This window comes from Octopus sinensis, linkage group LG23, assembly GCF_006345805.1.
Source record: "Octopus sinensis linkage group LG23, ASM634580v1, whole genome shotgun sequence".
Classification (NCBI taxonomy): domain Eukaryota; kingdom Metazoa; phylum Mollusca; class Cephalopoda; order Octopoda; family Octopodidae; genus Octopus; species Octopus sinensis.
In genome coordinates, this window is record NC_043019.1 from 27,679,597 (window position 1) to 27,702,096 (window position 22,500).

The 22,500-nt window shown below is 35.9% G+C and overlaps 1 protein-coding gene across 1 annotated transcript in view; it reads right to left on the minus strand.

Annotated features, from left to right (window-relative positions):
* Nucleotides 1-22,500, minus strand: part of LOC115223376 (MAM and LDL-receptor class A domain-containing protein 2) — a 166,536-nt gene that overhangs the window by 23,443 nt on the left and 120,593 nt on the right. Inside the window, exons 30-36 of the mRNA XM_029793883.2 lie at nt 21,649-21,981; nt 12,782-12,895; nt 9,580-9,733; nt 9,291-9,457; nt 6,236-6,361; nt 3,828-3,938; nt 2,093-2,216 (exon numbers count right to left, since the gene is read on the minus strand). Of these exons, the coding sequence (XP_029649743.1) occupies nt 2,093-2,216; nt 3,828-3,938; nt 6,236-6,361; nt 9,291-9,457; nt 9,580-9,733; nt 12,782-12,895; nt 21,649-21,981 (1,129 nt within the window). The remainder of the gene's footprint in view (nt 1-2,092; nt 2,217-3,827; nt 3,939-6,235; nt 6,362-9,290; nt 9,458-9,579; nt 9,734-12,781; nt 12,896-21,648; nt 21,982-22,500) is intronic.

Genomic DNA, 22,500 nt, shown 5'->3' on the forward strand with positions numbered 1-22,500 from the left:
CTTGACCTTACATCTTTCTTTTTCTTACTCTCTTTCCAAATAGAACCAATGTCAAACCAGACATAGAACCTGGCAGTCCAACTCATGCCAGTATGGAAAAGGGGATGTTAAATGCTGCTGCTACTGATGATATATGTACACACACACACACACACACACACACACACACACACACACACACACATACACACACACACACACACACACACACACACACCACACACACACATATGAGGTGCATTCAAAAAGTATCTGACTTTATTTTTCCAACAGAAACAAATGCTGTGTGAGCAAAATTCTTTGGGTGGGAAGTGATGCCATGCTTTGTGCATATGCATGAAAATTTTTGCCCTGGCAGGCCATATCCGTTTCTGGCAGTTATGCTTAGAGTACAGACATGTAGTGCACACTTGGGTTTTCTTTTTCATGCAAGATGACTGAATGCATGAACTTTTGCCAAATGCTTGGTGAGATTCATATTCAAACTATACAGAAGATTCAGCAGGCCTTTAGTAATGATACCAAGGGTAAAACTCATAAATGGTACAGCCACTTCAAACATGGTTGGACTTCAGTGATGAGCAAGACACACTCAGGCAGACTGTCCACAAACTGAAATGAGGAGCCAATTGAGAAGATTTGGCGAATACTGATAGGGCACAGATAGTGTGTCTATAGCCAGCTGGAGGAGATATCTTCCTGGGGCTACAAACTACAGTAGCATCCACCCTTAGGGGTTAGCCATATTCAAATGGCAAATATGCGTCACAATGTGTTACTGCAACTGTTTATAACTCGCTCTGAGATTTATCATTGTTTGATTTCACTTTTTCAATATCAGTGTCAATCGACACTGGAAAAAGTATATGTATTTGTGAAGGGAGCTAACTTCTCGTCGACAACTGTGATTGTCACACGCTGATGATAGGTAAACACCTTGAAACTCGAGTCCATGTGTATCATAAGTTGAAGACGGGGAGGATGACTTCCCTTCACAAATACTGATAGGGCACAGATAGTGTGTCTATAGCCAGCCGGAGGAGATATCTTCCTGGGGCTACAAACTACAGTAGCATCCACCCTTAGGGGTTAGCCATATTCAAATGGCAAATATGCGTCACAAGTAAGACCATCATATAGCAAACCATGGAAATTGCTTACAAAGTGGGAATAAGCACAGGATCAGTACATTCCATTTTAATGGAGGATTCGTGTATGTGGAGAGTGTTAGCAAAATTTGTCTCCAAGGTGCTTGCAGATCAGCAGAAGCAACTTCACATGAAAATCACTCATGCTGGACTGGGCAAACCATGACCCAGACTTCATGAAGACTGTCATCACTGGCGATGAGATATGAGTTTATGGTCTTTGCTCAATGTGTTCAGTCATCTTGCATGTAAGCAAAATCTGACGGGCATGCACTGCACATCTACACTTTAGGCATAATATCCAGGAGCTGACAGGGCCTGCTGGTAGGAAACTTTTCAAGAATGCACAGGAAGATATCACCTTCTGCCCAAAAGTGGAAGTGGTAGACCCAAGAAGACATGGGATGAGGTAGAGAATTATGAACTTCAGATGTTGAGTCCCACAGAAGTGATGACAAGTGATCAAGACCTTTGGCGATTTGCTGTGCTTGAAAAGACACATCAAGCCAAGTGAAATCACAATTGTGGCCCGTGCCAGTGATATATAAAAGTCACCCATGATGGTGATACATGAAAGGTATCCACTACACTCAGTGGAATGGTTGGTGTTACGAAGGGCATCTAGGCATAGAAGCCAAGCCAAAACAAACTGGAGCCTGGTGCAGCTCTCTAGCTTACCACTTCCAGTCAAACAATCTAACCCATGCCAGCAAGGAAAACAGATGCTAAATGATGATGATGATGAATGTGATGATGATGATGATGATGATGATGATGATGATGATGTGATGATGATGATGATGATATGCACACATACAGAAGAACTGGAATTAAGTGTATCATATACATAACAAGATTTGTAGGTAAAGGGGCAGAGAGAAATATGGGAGACACATTAGAAAATAAAAGGAGAGGAAAGAAACAGATCCAAAATTGAAACTTACCCCTGTGCAGTGTTCATGCAGACAGTACTATAAATGCCAGCATTACTTTTATTTGTATCAACACATAAAGGAAGGATCTCTCCTGCATGGAACACGGACACATGTCCTTTGGAATCTTTGCTTACTGAAAGGAAATGGAAAAACAGAAAAATGTAAAGAAGGTATTGCTCATGTGTTAGTGTACTTGTGTGTGTGTGTAATTGTGAGTGTGTGTGTATGTGTGAATGTGCATGAGTGTATGCATTTGTGTGTATGAGTACATGTAAGAACAAGTATGTTTATGAGTGTGTTGGTGTGCGAGTGCATATAAATGTGTCTGAGTGCATGAGTGAGTGTCTGTGTGAAGGCATGTGTGTTTGTGTGGATGTGTGGATGTATGTGAGTGCATGTGAGTATGTTGTGTGGAGATGAGTGTGTGCATGTCTGTGTGTGCAGGTGTGGGTGTGGGTGTGAATGTAGGTATGTAAGTGTGTATGCAGATGCTCTCTCTTTCTCTGTCTCTTCAGGGGTAACATTCTCCATGCTTTGCTGAGTGAAAGGTAGGAGGATCAAGAGGCTGTCTATATTTGTTTATGACTATATAAGCATCTAAAACAATTAGTGAAAGTATGTCCCAACAACCGATTCGTACTAGCTTCTGATTGACAGCTGTTTATGGAAGCATGTGTGATGCCTCCATAATTTAAGTGTTGGATTCTGTGAATGTGTGGAAAGGAATTTTATCTCAATACTGTTTATTGAACCACTCTGTTTATCTTTGGCATGCTGGTAGAGTACTGATGTTGATTTCTTTTCATTGTATTCACTCCAATAATACCTATTTCTTTACTACCCACAAGGGGCTAAACACAGAGGGGACAAACAAGGACAGACAAATGGACTAAGTCGATTAGATCGATCCCAGTGCGTAACTGGTACTTAATTTATCGACCCTGAAAGGATGAAAAGCAAAGTCAACCTCAGCGGAATTTGAACTCAGAACGTAACGGCATCCGAAATATTGCTAAGCATTTCGCCCAGCATGCTAACGATTCTGCCAGCTCGCCGCCTTATCACTCCAATAATACCCTCTATTCTTTCACCTAAGCTACGCATCATTTCTCCTTTACATGTTGTGGCAGCATTCTTACATTGTTCTTCCATGCATCTCGTAAGGTATACTACAACTCCTTTGACTTTACAGTTTATCTGTTGGATTCTTTAAACAAAACTTGCACTTGTTATCAACAATCTGTAAGCTAGTTCTCCTTTAAGACTAGTGACAAATAAAATTATTCTTTGTAACTTATCGTATTATAATTCTGCTTACACCTAGTTTCTTACTTTCTAATCTGTTCCGGAATTTTTTTCAATACACTGGACATACTCCATTTACATCACTGGCTCATTTGGATGCTAACTCTGATTCTGTCCTGTTGGCTCTATCGAGAGGATTGCATTCAATGGATAAAATCTTCAATATACATTTCTAGTTCAGATGGTCAACACAGCACTCACTCCATATCATTGCTTATACTCAGATATACTCACACACGCACACACATACATACACACACCCTCACTCACACAAACACACATACACACACACACTCTCTCTCTCTCTCTCACACACACACACACAAATAAGCAGGTACAACCATACACACACACACCACACACACACACACACACACACACACACACAAATCAATTCAGCAGTTGTTGGAGGTGTGTAAAGAAATATTGGACAACTTACTGCAGTTTATTTCATCAGAGGCATCTTTACAGTCAGTTCTGCCATCACAATACTTCGAAGAAGGAATGCATTCTTTATTTTTGCAATAAAACTCATTGTTTTGACATTTTGCTGCAACAATCCAATAACGCCACAAATAAATAAATAATAAATATAAAGTAAAACAATAAATAAAATAAGGGAACACAATAGTGAAACATAATGAGGTTGTTGTTATTGTTTAGCTCCTTATCCTATTGTACACACACACAGACACACATGCATGTGGATATGCATAAACACTAAGTCATGTACAGAAATATCCCAACAGTTAGATACGCACACACACACAAAAACACACATGTACGTATGTCTGTATTAAACTGATGCATGGAAATGCACACATAGACTGATCCACACATACACACACAAACCTATAACTCAGATGTAAAAATGACCAAATGGAATGATAATGAGGATAATCATCATCATCATCATCATCATCATCATCATTTAGCGTCCGCTTTCCATGCTAGCATGGGTTGGACGGTTCAACTGGGGTCTGTGAAGCCAGAAGGCTGCATCAGGCCCAGTCTGATCTGGCAGTGTTTCTACGGCTGGATGCCCTTCCTAACGCCAACCACTCGGTGAGTGTAGTGGGTGCTTTTTATGTGCCACCCGCACAGGTGCCAGACGGAGCTGGCAAACGGCCACGGACGGATGGTGCTTTTTATGTGCCACCGGCATGGGGGCCAGGCGAGGCTGGCAACGGCCACGAACGGATGGTGCTTTTACGTGCCACCGGCACGGGGGCCAGGCGAGGCTGACAACGGCCACGAACGGATGGTGCTACGGATAATGATAATTATAATGTTCAATGCCGGTAAGGGTCTGAATGTTTGCCAGGAGATGAGAGGTTAAAGTATGGGGAAGAGAAATAGGTATCTGGCATTAAACCCTTTAGTATTTAGATTACTCTCTCAAATGTAACACTTATTTATTCACATTGTTTTGAATTACTCAGGCATTGTCTTGTACTCTTTTTTCTTTCTTCTTTTTACTTTTTTCAGTCATTTGACTGCGGCCATGCTGGAGCACCGCCTTTCAGTCGAGCAAATCGACCCCAGGTCTTATTCTTTGTAAGCCTAGTACTTATTCTATCGGTCTCTTTTGCCGAACCGCTATGTAACGGGGACGTAAACATACCAGCATCGGTTATCAAGCGATGTTGGAGGGGCAAACACAGACACACAAACACATATATATAATATATATATATATATATATATATATATTATATATATATATATATATATATATAGATACGACAGGCTTCTTTCAGTTTCCGTCTACCAAATCCACTCACAAGTCTTCGGTCGGCCTGAGGCTATAGTAGAAGACACTTTCCCAAGGTGCCACACAGTGGGACTGAACCCGGAACCGTGTGGTTGGTAAGCAGGCTACTTATCACACAGCCACTCCTGCACCTTTAAGATTTCAATGATCTGACTGTATATTTTTAGAATGACATTGTAGGGTAGGTATGCGATGTCAGATCTGGCCATCTTGATCAGAAAACAAGTAGCACATTTGGGCTGAATATGGCCAGTTTAAATGCTAAAGGGTTAATAGAGATACACGCCTTCCTCAATAGGAGAAAGAAAGGGAGAGATCATTGTCATTACCACCACCACCACCACCACCACCAATGCCACCACTTCAAAACAGACATATCATTGACAATACTTAGCTGTCAGGTGTAAGACATAAGATCAGATCATGGGGAAATGTTAGCCAAAATAGACTGGTTTTTTATCCAGGAAGAGATTTCATCTCCCATGTGCTTAAAAAAAGAACCCCAGCTTGATACATTGTGTCTGAATATGTTTAATCATATGCTTGACTAGCTGCAGCAGCTATGGCAGCAACAATAACAACAACAACTTAAGTAATCACCACAATAAGAACAATAGCAGCAACAAAAATAAACACGACAGGAATAATAATAACAAAACCAGCAGCAAAATTTGAACTAGGATCACATGACCTGATAGAAATAGCAGCCAATTCTCCCTTAACTCTTTAGCATTTAAACCAGCTCAAATAATTTCACTATTTTATGTTTATAATGACCAGATTTGGCTTCTCACTGCTACCCTAAAATGTCATTCTAAATATAAAGAATCACATCACTGAAATGTTGAAGCTATGAGATAATACATGATTAATTCAGTATGAATAAATATTACATTTGGTTGATTAATCTGAATGCTAAATGGTTAAAAAATATTATACTATCTTTAAAAGAGTAGAATACATTCAGTAGAGTAGTCCTAGATCCATTGTGGTCATAGCTGGAACTTTTTGATGAGAGCTAAACAACAACAGCAACAACAACTATTACAAACTGAAGGAAATTGTTAACTTACAGCAGTTTTTCTCATCAGAGTGATCAGGACAATCATAGTCACCGTCGCAGAACTGATCCTCAAATAGACAATAGGTGAAGGTCATATTGCTAGATTGTGGACATGGTGTTTTGGAAGTCGCACAGGCTTATGATTTAATAATGTATTTTGTGGTTTGGTTTGGTTTGGTTTGAATAAAAATAATAATAATAATAATAATAATAATAATAATATAATAATAATAATAATAATAATGATAATAATAATAACAGCAACAACAGAAGCAGCAGCAGCAGCAGCAGCAGCAGCAGCAGCAGCAACAACAACAACAACAACAACAACAACAACAACAACAACAACAACAACAACAACAATTTCAAATTTTAGCAATAATAATGATTTCACGAGGTCAGCAAATTCGAAATAGGTGTTAAGTTGATTACATCGGCCCCAGGATTCAGATGGTTCTTATTTTATCAACTCCCAAAAGGATGAAAGTCGACCTCAGTGGAATTTGAAATTAGAATATGAAGAGAAAGTGCCGTTAAATATTTTGCCCAGTGTGCTAATGATTCTGTCAGCTCACTGCCTTAATAGCAATAGTAATAATAATAATAATAATAATAATAATAATAATAATAATAATTGAAATACACATGTGGCATCTCAAAGCAAAAACTGTTCATGTTCTTGGTATGATAAAAAAAAAGGGATGTTAGAAACATCTAGATAACATCCTAGGAGACACATCTCACAACAAAATACAAAAGATTGTGTTGACAAGTACTATCTATATTCTTAAAAAACCCCTAAGAAAAATGCACATGTACCAGACACACACACACACACACGCACACACGTACATACAGCAGATACACACACACACACATCAGGTACACATAACTGACCAACAAAATAATGTTGCTAATAACCCATACCCCACTTCACAGACTAAGAGTCACCAGCTATTCACCAAAATCCTGGCCTGACATGAGGTCCCAAGAATAAAGATTGGAACTGATGTTGATAACATATCAAATAACTCCATGTGGCCTACATAGACCAATATGGCCCACATCTAGAGACTATCTTGGACTTATCATGTTCAGTCTCTACAAGCCTAATAAGATAGGTTCATTTGATGAACCTAAAGTTGTATAGAGGCAATTGCATGGAGCCATATACTTGACTGCTAAATCTACAAGTTTTTTTTTCATTCTCTCTCTCTTTATTTTCTCTTATTCCTTTGTATTGAAGAATGTAGGCTTGGAATGTAAATGACTTTTTCATTTCTCCATAAAAAGAAAGAATTAAATAAATATATAATTTAAAAAAAAATAAGAATAAAAATAATAATAAAAATAAAAATAAAATATATATTTATTTACTTTTATATGTATAATTTTACCCTTACGGGCTATCCTTTACTGGAAAGCAATACTTTCGTATTGCATTACTATTTTCATTGAAACTTCTTCACTGTTCTCGTTCTGTTAACGTTTTGGCGTTCAGACGAGTGTACTGGCATAGATGTGGCAACATTTGAAATGTTGTCGAGGTTTATGCAGCTGATGATGACAAATCAAATATACGTTGGCAAACGTATTTTGAAGAGTCTGAAACCGGTACTGCATTATCCGTTTCTAGGTTTTTCATTTTTCAGATGTTCTTCCTAGAGGTAAGATAATTTTTTTCATGTTTGTTGCAGACACGCATCTTTACTAGTACATACGCAGTGAAGTACATACATTAGCGTCGTATTTATTACAATTGCTATTTTCCAGTAAATATCGGTGCTTCGTTGTGCCATTTATTTACTTTTATATGCGTATATATATATAAAAATTTATAAGTATAAATTAATGATTTAAAAATTTTTTAAATTTTAACTTTAAATTTAAATAATTTAAATTTTGAATTTTATATTTTTTATATATTTTCTATATTATATTAATTAATTTTATTTCTATGTTTTGGTTTATGTTTTGCACTGTTTGATTTGCCTAATAGTGGTTTTATCTCTAATTTAATATATACATACATATATATACATATATATACATACACACACACACACACATATAATTCCAAGAGAGTTAGAGATTGTGAATCCAACCAACTAAGGGATAATATCTATCCAAAAGTATCTTGATTAATACCTGGAAATTTATTACTTTAAATACCGACTAATATCACAGGTATTAATATAAACTCTAACCCACTTATTGTGGGCCATTACCTCAAGCCCTCAATAGAAAATATATCGCAAATTTATATGCATATATATGTATGTTTGTGTATAATTATTATAATTATATAAAAAGAGAAATACAAACTTCTATAGTAATCCTCCCTTCTCAACATAGGAAATATGTATGTTGCCTTTGAGTATGTTCTAGTTAATGGTAATAAATCAATTAATGTTAGACAATCTACTAGATGCCCATATATCTAGCTTTATCTACAGAAAAGGGTAGGTTATAGGGTTAGTAGCAAAGGAATGCTTGAAGGGGAAGGGATGTTAAATGGAAGAAAGAAGGATAGGGGCAGCCTATACTTATTTAAATTATCATATTAAAAAGGAATATAATGAAAATCAAAAGGGATAAGTAATATAAACTTTAGGGATGGAATTTAGAATTGAAGGATACAGAAGGTAGTAATTTATAATATTAAATTGAGAAAATTTGAATCAATATATAGAATAAGGATAGAAATTAAATTTGAAACCTAATAATGGGATATGTTAATATAAAAGAAAAACTATTAAGACTTTTTCTAAACAGTGTATAGAAAGAACATGATAAAACCATTCTATAACACACACCACACACACACACACACACACACACATACATTGGTTGTTTTATTCCAATTAGATTTTAAAATTTAAAATCTGAGTAAAACCAATATGGTTCTATAAACAACTGAAGAGTAGAGATTGAAAAATTCAAATAAAAAATATTTTAAGAAAAAAAAAAAAAAGAAATTTTAACTCTAATCAAACTTCTGAAAGAAAATCTGAAACTCAAATTCAATTTGATTAAAAAATGAAACAAAACAGAAATATACTCACTTGTATTATAACAGACCAATCCCACATCAGACAAAGGATGGCTAATTTTTTCCATACGGTCCAAATTGCAGTCTTGTATTCTGCTTTCATTGCCAAAACACTTGACTTTCCACAATGTGCCAACACCATAGTGGTATTTGCCAAATCCTATACTCTGAGCGTATCCCCTGGATAAAAGAAAGAAAGCTACTAATGAAACTGTAGTTTTATTATTATCATTATCATTATTATCATCATCATCATCATTATTATTTTGATAACTCTTCAACAAAAACTGTTTAAAACTTACGTGAATCCTAATTGCTTGCAAGCAACATTTGCACTGACTTCACTCCATTGTAACGCATAGACTCTACCCCACGATCCATTAACCAAAACTTCCACTCGACCTTTGTCTCCAGTGGTAATCCCATCAACCAACCGTATATCCTTTGAGAAGCTAGCTGCAAAATAGAAATATGGAGGATAAATAAAAAGAAAGAGGGAATGAATAGATGAAAAAATAAATGTTATGCATGTAGGCACAGGAGTGGCTGTGTGGTAAGTAGCTTGCTAACCAACCACATGGTTCCGGGTTCAGTCCCACTGCATGGCACCTTGGGCAAGTGTCTTCTACTATAGCCTTGGGCCAACCAAAGCCTTGTGAGAGGATTTGGTAGACGGAAACTGAAAGAAGCCCGTCGTATATATTATATATGTGTGTTTGTGTGTCTGTTTGTCCTCCCAACATCGCTTGACAACTGATGCTGGTGTGTCTACGTCCCCGTAACTTAGCGGTTCGGCAAAAGAGAACCGATAGAATAAGTACTAGGCTTACAAAGAATAAGTCCTGGGGTCGATTTGTTCGACTAAAGGCGGTGCTCCAGCATGGCCGCAGTCAAATGACTGAAACAAGTAAAAAGAGAAAGAGAAATACCCACAATCTGCATGCCCACAATATCTGCACTTGTTCACGCACTAGTCAAAACATGGGCATAAATACATACACAACTGAGAAATAATTATACATGTACACACACAAACATCAGACACACACATACAAACACACACACATTTTCAAAGCATCCTAAAACATCACATCAGACCCTTCAGACAATCCTCTAATACTTATATATTTGCAGACAAAAGAAAGAATTTAAACAAACTAACAGGGCTAACACTCTAAACTCTTGTCAGATACCTTCACCAAAATGTAGTAACTCAACTACATAAAACACCATAAATATAAAAGCAAAAAAGAAAAAAAAACTCACTCCCAACTTAAAAAATAAGTTATGTAGAATGCCTTGCTATGTGATCATTCTACATTACTCTTAAGGATCAAAAAATAAATTTCTGCTTGAACAATGGGTACAGATTAATAACCACCCCAAGAGTAAATTGAGTTTAGTTAGTAAGTGTATTCTTGATGCATTCAACCATAAGATAATAAATTCTAGGAGATCCATGCAATAGAAATACAACATTCTCATTATCAGGTGATTCGATAGTTTTGAGAAACGAAATCCTATGTAGATTTACCCAATTTGATAAGAGTGGGTTTGTACACATCTGTACCTAAATCACTCCTCTGAAAGACTTAGAATTCAGGAGACCATTAACCACTCTGATTCCTGGATTTTATTAGAAGTTAAGAAGTTACTCATATATTGATGATTCTTACTGGTTGAAAAGAAGGGTGATGTTTTGTCTAGGTTACAGTGAAACAGAAGTATCCAGAGTTATGAGATTTTTTCCTCTTGGGCACTGTTAACATACTTAGAGGTCTGGGACTGATAGAGGCAGTGGCTTAGCAATTTCTTACAATATGATGGGTTACTCATGTCTGGATACCACAACCTAAGTCAGACACCCAGTCAAACCCCAGCCTAACATCCTACTTATAATCCTTAAATTACCCACTTTTGAAAAGTATTTTGTTGAGGTGATAATATATCGGGCAGGTATAAAACTTGTGAATATCATTGGGAGAAATTATGCAGGACTTACCTCAAACACTTTTAAAATACAACCAACATACACACTCATTTAGATTGAGGGAGAGAGAATTTTACCTCTATGATTTATATCTTTATATATATAAAACTGAGAATGTGTGTCTGTCTGTGTGTTTCCCTAAAACTTGAGAACTATACAACCAATTTCATTCAAATTTTACACATGCCTTACTTAGGGTCCATGTAGTTTAATGGGCAAAAAAAAATGTTCAACTTCTTGCCTAGAGCGAGCCCATAGCAATATCATATCTTCTCCACTATTTCAGTATTACGTGTTAAAAGTGAAACAAAAACATTTCTCTATTTTATGTCAGATACTTTCACTTTAACAATAAAAATAATAATAACAATTGAATTATATGTAGTAAGTAATAATTAAAATCAAACTAAAGTATAATATAATCGTAACATAACAAAAGTAAAAATAGCAATTGGTATAAAATTGCATCATTGACTTGAACTTGAATAAGTGGTTTCACATGAATGGGAATAAATTAAAAATAAAATTAGCGTGCAGAAATAGAATAGTCCAGATGGATAATAAAAAATTAAATTAAAGAAAAGACTATTGTCTATAAAGTATACAATGTAGAGAAAAAAGAAGATTTGAACACATGGAGGAAAGCACCATCAAAAAGTGTCTTGGTGCGACTATGAAAGATATCTAATCAGAGGCGGTAAATTCGCCGCAATAGAAGCAAGGTTTGAGTCAACGGAGCGTGCAAAGGAGTACTCGACTCGAACTTGCAAAGTGGAAATATTTTATTTTTACCTTTATATCTGGGATGTAGGACGTCCCGGAAAAAAATTTAAAATGCCCCCCCCCCCCCCGAAGTAGAGGTAGGCTGGACTGTAGCCACACTTCTATACAAGAGGGAGGACAAGATACAATTGATCGAAATTACAAGAGACGGGCTAACAATTCCAGTCTGTTATATATTTTGAGTATTGTTATCACTAGCGATATCAAGATATAACTTTGTATTTTGTATTTTATGTGTAGATGTATATATATATAGATGTACATGTAATATGTTCACATATATATACACATATATACATGCACTAACACTATGACCCGGCAACGACAGGTCTTTAATGCTAGTATATATATATAAATTGCAGAATCTGAAGCACATGTCCAAACTAACGCATTCTCCTTTCCTGCATGCCACATTTAATTTCTCTTATGCTCATGTCAGCAAAACTGAGTGCTAGAAGTGTTGTGTCCCACCCACATGCAACAATAAGCTTTTCACACACCCTATCCCAAGAAACTGAACTATATCTCTTCTTCTAAACTGCATCTTTTCACATTTCCTCTTCATACATTGAAGTTGCAATTCCTAGTTCCACCAATGTATGCTAGATAGATAAACATATATTTGGCATTAAGATAAATACATTGATAAAGACATATACTAACATATGGAAAGAAAGATATATTATTAAATATCAACAAGTTGAACAATGTAGAAATAAGATACTACTTACTGCATCCGTCTTCATCAGAACCATCTGCGCAGTCTTTAACGTTGTCGCAAAATTGGTATTTTGGTATACAAACATCATCTTTTGAACATTTCTTGAGATCGGCATTGGAACAAACTGTTTTTAAAGAAACAGTGGATACAGAAATATATTTATAAATTATCAACAGAATATGGATAAGAATAAATAGAGCCACTGATATATATATACTCACACATATATACACACACACATACTTATATATATATAACGTACTGATCCATGATAGAAAATTCACCAAAAAAAGTTCTCCATCTGGTGAGAGATAAATATTATTTATTTAAAGCTCATGATACATGTGTTAAAGCACTTCTAATAGTTTCATATATTATTTTATTCTTTAGTTGAGCAAATCGGCCCCAAGACTTAGTCTTTGTAAGCCTAGTACTTATACTGTCAGTCTCTTTTACCAAACTGCTAAGTTACAGGGATGTAAACACAGCAACATTGGTTGTCACATGACTATGTGTGTGTGTGTGGGGGGGGGGACAAACATAAACACACCAACACACACACATATATATATAAATATATATATATATATATATATATATATATATATATATATATATATATATATATATATATATTTAGTGTAGGAAGAAATGGAGCTGAACGAAGATTTAACAAAATTCCTTTTTATTATTTTCTACATATGTTTTAAAGGCTGCAAAGTCCCTAATTCGGATTGAATAAGGAGACCATTTTGTAGCCTTCTCTTCAGGAAAATCCAGGAACTTAATTCTCCAACAAAATGCACAGCAAGCTTTTCGACAAACGCTCACGAGGAGCCCATGGGATAAATGGCACAAAAATATATAAAACTTCAAATTTACGCACTAAGGCACGGGTTTGAGACCCCATGGTCATAACCTCAACCGTGATTTTTCTGTTGTGATTTTTGCTACCCAGGTATCGGTTATCATTTGAATAATCCGTAACAAGTTAATTCATTTATCCATTTCAATAAATATATATATATATATATATATATATATACACACACGATAGACTTCTTTCAGTTTCCGTCTACTAAATCCACTCACAAGGCTTTGGTCAGCCTGAAGCTATAGTAGAAGACACTTGCCCAAGGTGCCACACAGTGGGACTGAACCTAGAATCATGTGGTTGGTAAGTAAGTAACTTACCAGTCAGCCATTTCTGTGCCTGTATATTGAGAAAACTCAAACATATCCTTCAGACGCAAACCACATATCATATCGTTATGATATGTGGTTTATGCCTGAAGAATATGAAGCTACTAGTAGCACTTTAATACATGTATTATGACCTTTAGATAAATAATATATGTGTGTGTATGTATCTATATTCCCTCTGCTAGATACTTCAAATTATGACAGTAAATTTGTCAGGTGTTCACTGATAAGACCAAATAAATAATGTTTGTAATCAGAATCTACATGCATACACATGCACACATACACATACATACACACTTCTACACACATATATTGGAAGCACTCCGTCGGTTACGACGATGAGGGTTCCGGTTGATCCGAATCAACGGAACAGCCTGCTCGTGAAATTAACGTGTAAGTGGCTGAGCACTCCACAGACACGTGTGCCCTTAACGTAGTTCTCGGGGATATTCAGCGTGACACAGAGAGTGACAAGGCCGGCTCTTTGAAATACAGGTACAACAGAAACAGGAAGTAAGAGTGAGAGAAAGTTGTGGTGAAAGAGTACAGCAGGGATCACCACCATCCCCTGCCAGAGCCTCGTGGAGCTTTAGGTGTTTTCGCTCAATAAGCACTCACAATGCCCGGTCTGGGAATCGAAACCGCGATCCTATGACCGCGAGTCCGCTGCCCTAACCACTGGGCCATTGCGCCTCCACACACATATATACATACACTCTCTCATATACATATAGAAATAAACACATAGAAACACTAACACATTTATAAAAATATACATGTATACAAATCCATACCTGTGAAACTACATAGATATATTACATACACTGCATAATTAAATATGGCTTTATATCTATATTGAGAGTTATGATGTAGGAGTTGAGAGCCCTAAAAGCATCTTGGTTGCATCTACAATACGTACCTCTGCTTATTGAACTGAAAAATGTGTCTGTACATATAAAGGAATTATAAATGTGACAAGCCTGTGTGTATAAAATTAATGTGATGTAACATTATGGGATATAGATGTTAGGGGTGGAGTGCAGGTGGTTGTGAAAAAATACAGTGAGTACAATGAGGAGTATATATAAGAAGTACAATGGAGTTATATATATAAACACATGAAGTATAATAAGAGTACATGTTATAACTCTGTTGAAAATCAATGAATTTGAAAAAAAAATATGCAGCATAAAATTTACTTTATGTACACGAGAAGAAAACCTGTAAAGGTACAAGATAGGATTTAAAGCAGGGAGCCAAAAGCAAATAAATGAAAAGGCAGAAAAGCATAGGCAGAGGGTAAATATCATGTGAGTAATATAGGGAAACTGTAAGTGCTGATAAGCCATGGGCTCCAGAGTTATTTAAAAAATGTGAACATGTACAGTATCATATAGTGAGTAACTTAAAAGAATTGTAGAATGAATTTTCTTTAGTGTGAGTAATCAATTCTTATTTAGAATTTAGTGTGAGAAATCAATTCTCATTTAGAATTTTAAATTGTGGGGACAATCAAAGAAGGCAACTTGTGGACATTGATAGAGGCAGAATCAAAATTTAATCCTCAACCAGTCGATTTTGTAGTTTCAGATAAGCACATATGCATATGAGAATACTTGATTTTGCATTTGGACCCTGTAACATTGCTAATTTACTGGGTTTTTTTATATAGATAACAAATATGTCAAATCTCATCACTACTTTTTTGTCTCCACCACATCTGTATAAAATTTTTTAATATATTTTTTACAAACTTTTATATATGTTTGTATGTACACCTGATTATACCGTGAGTTGGTTGAACAATAACGGGAGGCAATATACCTTCCTGCGGAGATAAATATCAGAGGATCTGTTGGAACTAGGATTGACTCAATGTTCTGGAGTCTTGGACAAGCTGTGATGAGACAAAAGAAGTCAGAAAATTGCTGGAAGCTGCTGTGAAAGCAAACCATTAAATCAGGCTCATGAGAGAGGTTGTGTGTTACGGCAAGAATGAGCACTTTGGAAAGTGGAAACATCTCAGCCCAGAGTTGCAATATCTGACTCAACAAAACCTGTGTTGCTGTGTGGGAGTTTCTGGAGAGTTCTGGTGTTGCAATGGAAGGGATTAAAACACCCTGATGAGATATCAATTTCTGTATTTGGAGACTGAGTACTGCTGCTCCCTTCCACACATGAGTGTTTTATCCTAAATGGAAAAATGTTTATGTAGATATGTGGAGGTGTGTGGCCTAGTAGTTAGGCTGTTGCATTCTTGATTGCTAGTTCATGGGTTCAATTCCCTGACTCGGTTGCATATTGTGTTCTTGAGCAAATCTCTTCATTTCATTTTGCTTCAGCCCCACTTTGATCAGGGTGTATTGTTGACCTACTCACCTAACCAGTGGGATGGTGTCATTTGAAGGCTAAACAGTACAAAAACACATTGTGACCAGCGATGTGTAACAACATCTGATAGTCTAGTCGGTCTGGTGATCATGTGATATGTATGTATGTGCATCCAAATATGCACATGTGTTCTAGCATGTGTGTGTCTGTGTGTTTGTGTATTCATGTGTATCTTTATATTTTTATGTGCATACAAGTATGAACATATATATGAGTGCATATGTCTGACTGTACTTTTATTTTTATCCATATATGGGTGCATATTCTTATAAGTGCAATTATGCTTTTGAATTTCATAATACTTTATATTCTGTTATTCTTATTTAGCCTTCTGCTTTAGTTAATGAATAGATTTTGAAATTTATGAATTACCATGTGACTCTCCAATAATAATAACTTTTAATTTGAAGATTTCTGAATACATTGCAATTCAACTCTATATAAAGAGTGAATTCAAGATTTTTTAGTTTAAAATAATAAGTACAATGAACAAAAGTTTAGGCCCTTGAGTTACATTTGTAACTTTACAGCTTAATATAAAAAAGTGTATATATTTTTATGCATAGTTTCCATCTCATATTTGTTCCACAAAACATGCAATCACACACACACGTGGGTGCATGTGTGTGTGAATGTGAATGTAGGTATACATTTGAGTGTGAATGTGTAAATATGTAAAATATAACTGTATACATACATACATATATATATATATATATATATATATATATATATATATATATATATATATATATCATCACTTCACCCTTCCCCTCTCATCCTTATTACTCTAGCTTTGCTCATCTTGGAGAATACACAGAAAGGCCTTCATCAGACCTGTATATACCCCATACACTCAATCTATATTCTCCCCATCCTAGCCATTTGTATCTCTCATGCATTCTCATCATTTATCTATCTCATGCTATCCATCACTCTCTCACTCATATTCCCTCTTGTTTTTAGTGCAATAATAAAATAACAAAAAGTAGGCTCTGTTAAGGGAAGGGTTGTGTTAGTTTAGAAAAGAGAAAAATGTGCATTCAATACAAGTAGAAAAGCAAAGTTATCTCTCTGTTTGTCTGTCTATCTCCACACACACACACACACAGATAGGCAGACAGACACGTAAACACATAGATGCACAAGCAGGCAGGCAGGCAGACAGACAGCGACAAAAACAGACAGACAGACAGATCATTGGATTATTGTGTAAATGTTAGTACGAAGATGAGTTAAAAACAATATTAATTACTAAAAGTAGGAAAGTAGAGTTACATAATTTTTTGGAAACTGATTTTTGACAGTTTCAATTTACAATAAATCATATTACTGATAAGAATAATTTTCAGTTGCCAAGAAGAATGAGAGGAATAAAAACAGAGATCTTCCTTTTCTGCTGAGTCTTCAGCAACTTCTTTCTTCAAGGACAATTTAGATAAAAAAAAAGAGAGTAGTGAGTGAGATGCTACCTCCCAGAAAAGAGTGTCAAGTATGGCCTAAATGACTGACTTCTACTCTCATCCTGTGCATGCAGACAGGAGAATATAATCAGAAAGACAGTCTTATGAAATGTAGGGCTCTCTGACTGGCCCTGGGACATTTTATTTCATTTCATTTTCATTCTTGTTATTTTCTGGGCCTGCCTTCTAATACTTAATTCTATGGAAGCCCACATCATTTTCTGACTTACCATTTTAATGTTCCCTTACTCCTCTTCCTAATGATAAATAAAGACGTAATTATTAATAAAATAACATTATTATTATTATTATTATTATTATTATTATTATTATTATTATTATTATTATTGAGTGAAAGAGCAGCACACTCCATCAAAGTGACTCTGGGCTGCAAATATACGAAGCTCAATATACCAATCATGACTACCCATCTGATAAGGGTACACATACATCATAATCATATGTGCTTAACTTGGTGTCCTCATATCAAGATAAACAATGCATGACCTTGCAGATGGGGCCCAGTTAGAATTTTCTTCAAGTCAAGTAGCCCATACCACTTAAAAGGTGCATGAATAAGGATTGTTTAAGAATGATGAATTAAATACCCATATTCCCAGGGGTAAATTAGTCAAACCACAAAGAATCCTTCTCAACACAAGATTATGATGCTCCCTCACTACTCCTGTTCATGATCAGAGATTTGCATATCATCAAGCACCAAGGGACATGCTCAACTGGTTAAGGTCAAACAATTGACAAGCAAATTTGTGATATTAAGCAGAATATTTGCTGTAGACAAAACATGTACATGATAACACTTCCAATCAGTATAGTCATTGTTATTATTAATATTCTCCCTTATTTATTACTACCTGACATTGTCTCTTGCTCCTGTTTTCATCTGGCTGAGCTGAAGTGCCAGCTGCCAACACCCTTTGTAAGGAGGGTTCAATGCAACAAGTCATGGATTGAGACTGTGCAAACAGTAGACATTCCAGGAATAGTTTTAAAGGTATGGTCACTATTTGAAAAAATGTATTTTTCTACATTAAATCGTTTTGATGAACCTGCTATTCACAGTTCTCTATTGTGTATTATAAGTTGAGGCACAAAAAGGTAAACACAGATGAAAACTTTACATTCTACAGAGAGTAAGTGGCAAGCAAGGGTGACAAAGTTCCCAATGAGTCTGTGAATTTCATTAGAAATCAAAAGAATAAGTTTCTCCAGAGAATGGATAGGTTGGTCAGTTTATCATTGTGTGAATACTTTTCAGATATTCTCATGATGATAAAACCATTCTACTTGCCTTCATTCAGTATTTGAGCATTGTTGATGAGTGAGAGTGAGAGAATGATTTCCTTGAATGGGCCTACACTCAGCAGGCTGCAGAATTTCCATAATTTGAACAAAAGTTAGCTGAGAAAAAATAACTAAGAATGGCAAGTCGCATGTATTTGAATAACATAGGCAAACACAAGTATATCAAATACCATACTACATAAATTCTTAAGTTATTAAAACTATTTCTGCCAGTAGAGGATGTATTATAATTACTAAATGGCAATTAAGACCAGCTCCACATGAAAAGGGGAGATAATACTAAGATATATGAATTCTCCAAAGTTGACATGCTATTAACCCTTTCGTTACCAACCCGGCTGAAACCGCCTCTGGCTCTGTAGTAAAATGTCTTGTTTTCATAAATTTTGAATTAAAATTTTCCAGCAACCCTTAGTCACAATTTATATTCCTAACACTAGCTTAATGATAACTAAGTTATTTTACTAAATTCTTTGTTATATTTAAAGTAAATGAAAGAAACACAGAGCATCTCAAAATAAAAGGGTTAAGGAAAAGGAGGGACTTATCGTTTGCAGATAAGAGAACAGTTATGGGTACATGTTTCAGCCTCAATAGCTGTCAACCATATAACAATTGTCTGACTTTATCCCCAGTCACCAAAGGACTTAGACTGATACAGAAGCAAGTTGGACATATCTATGGTTTAGATCATTTGCATTATTTAAACAAAAATGAGCTAAGACAAATAATTCAGACTGGCCAGTGTAATGTATTTGGACAACATAGACATATACAGGTAGTGTGCAAAAGAGAAGACTGTGCTGGTATGGTCATGTGTAGTGTATGGATGAGGCTAACTGCATAAAGAAGTGCTGATTACTAATTGTGGAGGGAACTTGTGGAAGAGATAGACCCAGGAAGACACTGGATGAAGTGATGAGAAATGACAAGAGACCAAGACTTCCGACAATTTGCTGTGCTTTAGAAGACACATCAAGCTAAGTAAAATCCTAGCCATCCATACAGATATACAGACATATCCTTTATGGGCTAGTGCCCCCCCCCCCATACACACACAATCTGCCCTTCTGCACAACCCATTTTCCCAACACCTCACCCCTTCTCAGTAGCCACTGCAGGCCCTTTCACTCTTCCTCACATGCCTATCTGCACACTTCTATGCCCTCACATATCTACCATACCCCCATCTCAGCCACTCCAATTTCTCTCACCACCACTTGCTACAGTCACTTCTTCCCACCTCTCCTCACACTCTTAAGAAACATCCTCCCTATCCCCTCTATACCACTTATATTCACCCCACTGTACCTTTAGGGTAGGTCTTGATGTATCTCCAACATCTGTATTGCTCTTACTCAGTCTATCTTGTCTTTCACTCAAACTTGTAACAGGATCTGGAATCGGTATCACTGAAGGGGTGTCCGATCCGATCCCATCACATTCAATTTAGTTAGATATAACAGACGAAGTCAGGTTATCTGGGAAAGACAGCAAATTGTTGTTTATTACTCGTGATAGTGCGTGTATTTTCTGAGGGGAAACGACAGCCAAATCTTTGTACGGCTTCTTGTTGGTTGATTGAAGTGATTCGATGTGGTCCGTTGCTAAGCCGGTGTAGAGTTCTCAGAGACTACCAAATGCACGTCTGTTCACGAGGGCTGAAAGCGCCAGAGAGAGTGAATGAGTGGACTGTGCCTTAGGGGTCAGTTTCCCGCACATGTGCATGGGGAAGACTTCCGGTGGCCACCCGGAAGTAGTCCCATTCTGCGCATGCGTGCTGAACCTTACACAGTAGCATCACTACAAACTCTATTATTCCACTGTCTCCTTTCTTTTCCTACCAGGATAGCCAAGTATCTTCTCTATAGTAAGATACCTATCTCTATCCCTCTGTTATACTTTAACTTCTCAACTGGTAGAGAGCCATCACCCTCAGTACCACTCTCTCTCCCAGCCAAGAGGTCTTTGTCTTGCAAGTTACTTAATGACATCCCTCTGGTGTTGGCGCTACATAAAAAGTACCCAGTACACTTTGTAAAGTGGTGTTAAGAAGGGCATCCAGCTATAGAAATCAAGCCAAAGCAGACAACGGAGCCTGGTACAGCTCTCTGGCTTGTCAGCTTGTGTCAAATTGTCCAACCCATGCAAGCATGGAAGACAGATGTTAAAGGATGAAGATGATGATGATGATGATGATGATGTTCATTAATATATTAAAATAATATTAGTGTCAGTGTTGTTGTTGTTGGTATTATTATTATTATTATTATTATTATTATTATTATTATTATTATTATTATTGTTATTATTATTATTATTATTTTTTTAAAATTTATTATTAATATTGTTGTTGTTGTTATTATTATTATTATTATTATTATTATTATTATTATTATTATTATTATTATTACTGTCACCATTTTTTATGTTGTTAGATTGGTGCAAAAGGTGAGGGTGAAGCACGAGAATAGAAAATATATACACTCACCCAGAGGTTGACAAGTGTTTGGAATGACCTTCACATCATCAATGGCAAAGAAGGTGTGTGTGACCTTTTGATCATAAGCTTGGACAGAGAACTCAAGGGCAACATTGCCACTCTCCAAGTTTATCTGCCCAAACCTCCAGTCAGCCCATGTAAAGTTATTAGTACCAAACATATATTCTTCAGTTTTGGAGGAATCATCGTATATAGCTGTGACTGTTATATTTGTTCCCTCGCCCATTAGTATGAAATACGAGAACTGTAGACAACTTGCGGTTGGGGACAGCATCATTGGGGATCTGATTCTAGATGGCCTTGTTGTTAGCAGATAGTAGTCTGGAAGAAATAGAATAAAATGACACAATGCCACATGCAAATGTGCTGAACCAAACCCAAACCAAAAAGATGAAGGAAGGCTAAGAAGATTGGGAATATTTTGCACAGATAATCTGTCTGCTTAAAACTTTCATGAAAGAAATAAATACCATGGCTGATAACGCATCATATATTACTATTATATATATATATATATATATATATATATATATATATATATATATATATATAATATTAATTAGAGACAAAACCACTATTTTGCAAATCAAACAAGGAAAGACTTAATCAATACATAAAAAAATTTTTAATGTATTGATTAAGTCTTTCCTTGTTTGATTTGCAAAATAGTGGTTTTGTCTCTAATTAATATTATATAATATTTTACTATAAAATTGGATTCAATCCTAAATCTGATTTTTCCCTGTAAATTTGGATTTATTCCCTAATATTTATTATTATTTATATATATATATATATATATATATATACATACATATATCATGTTATTGATAAGACTCT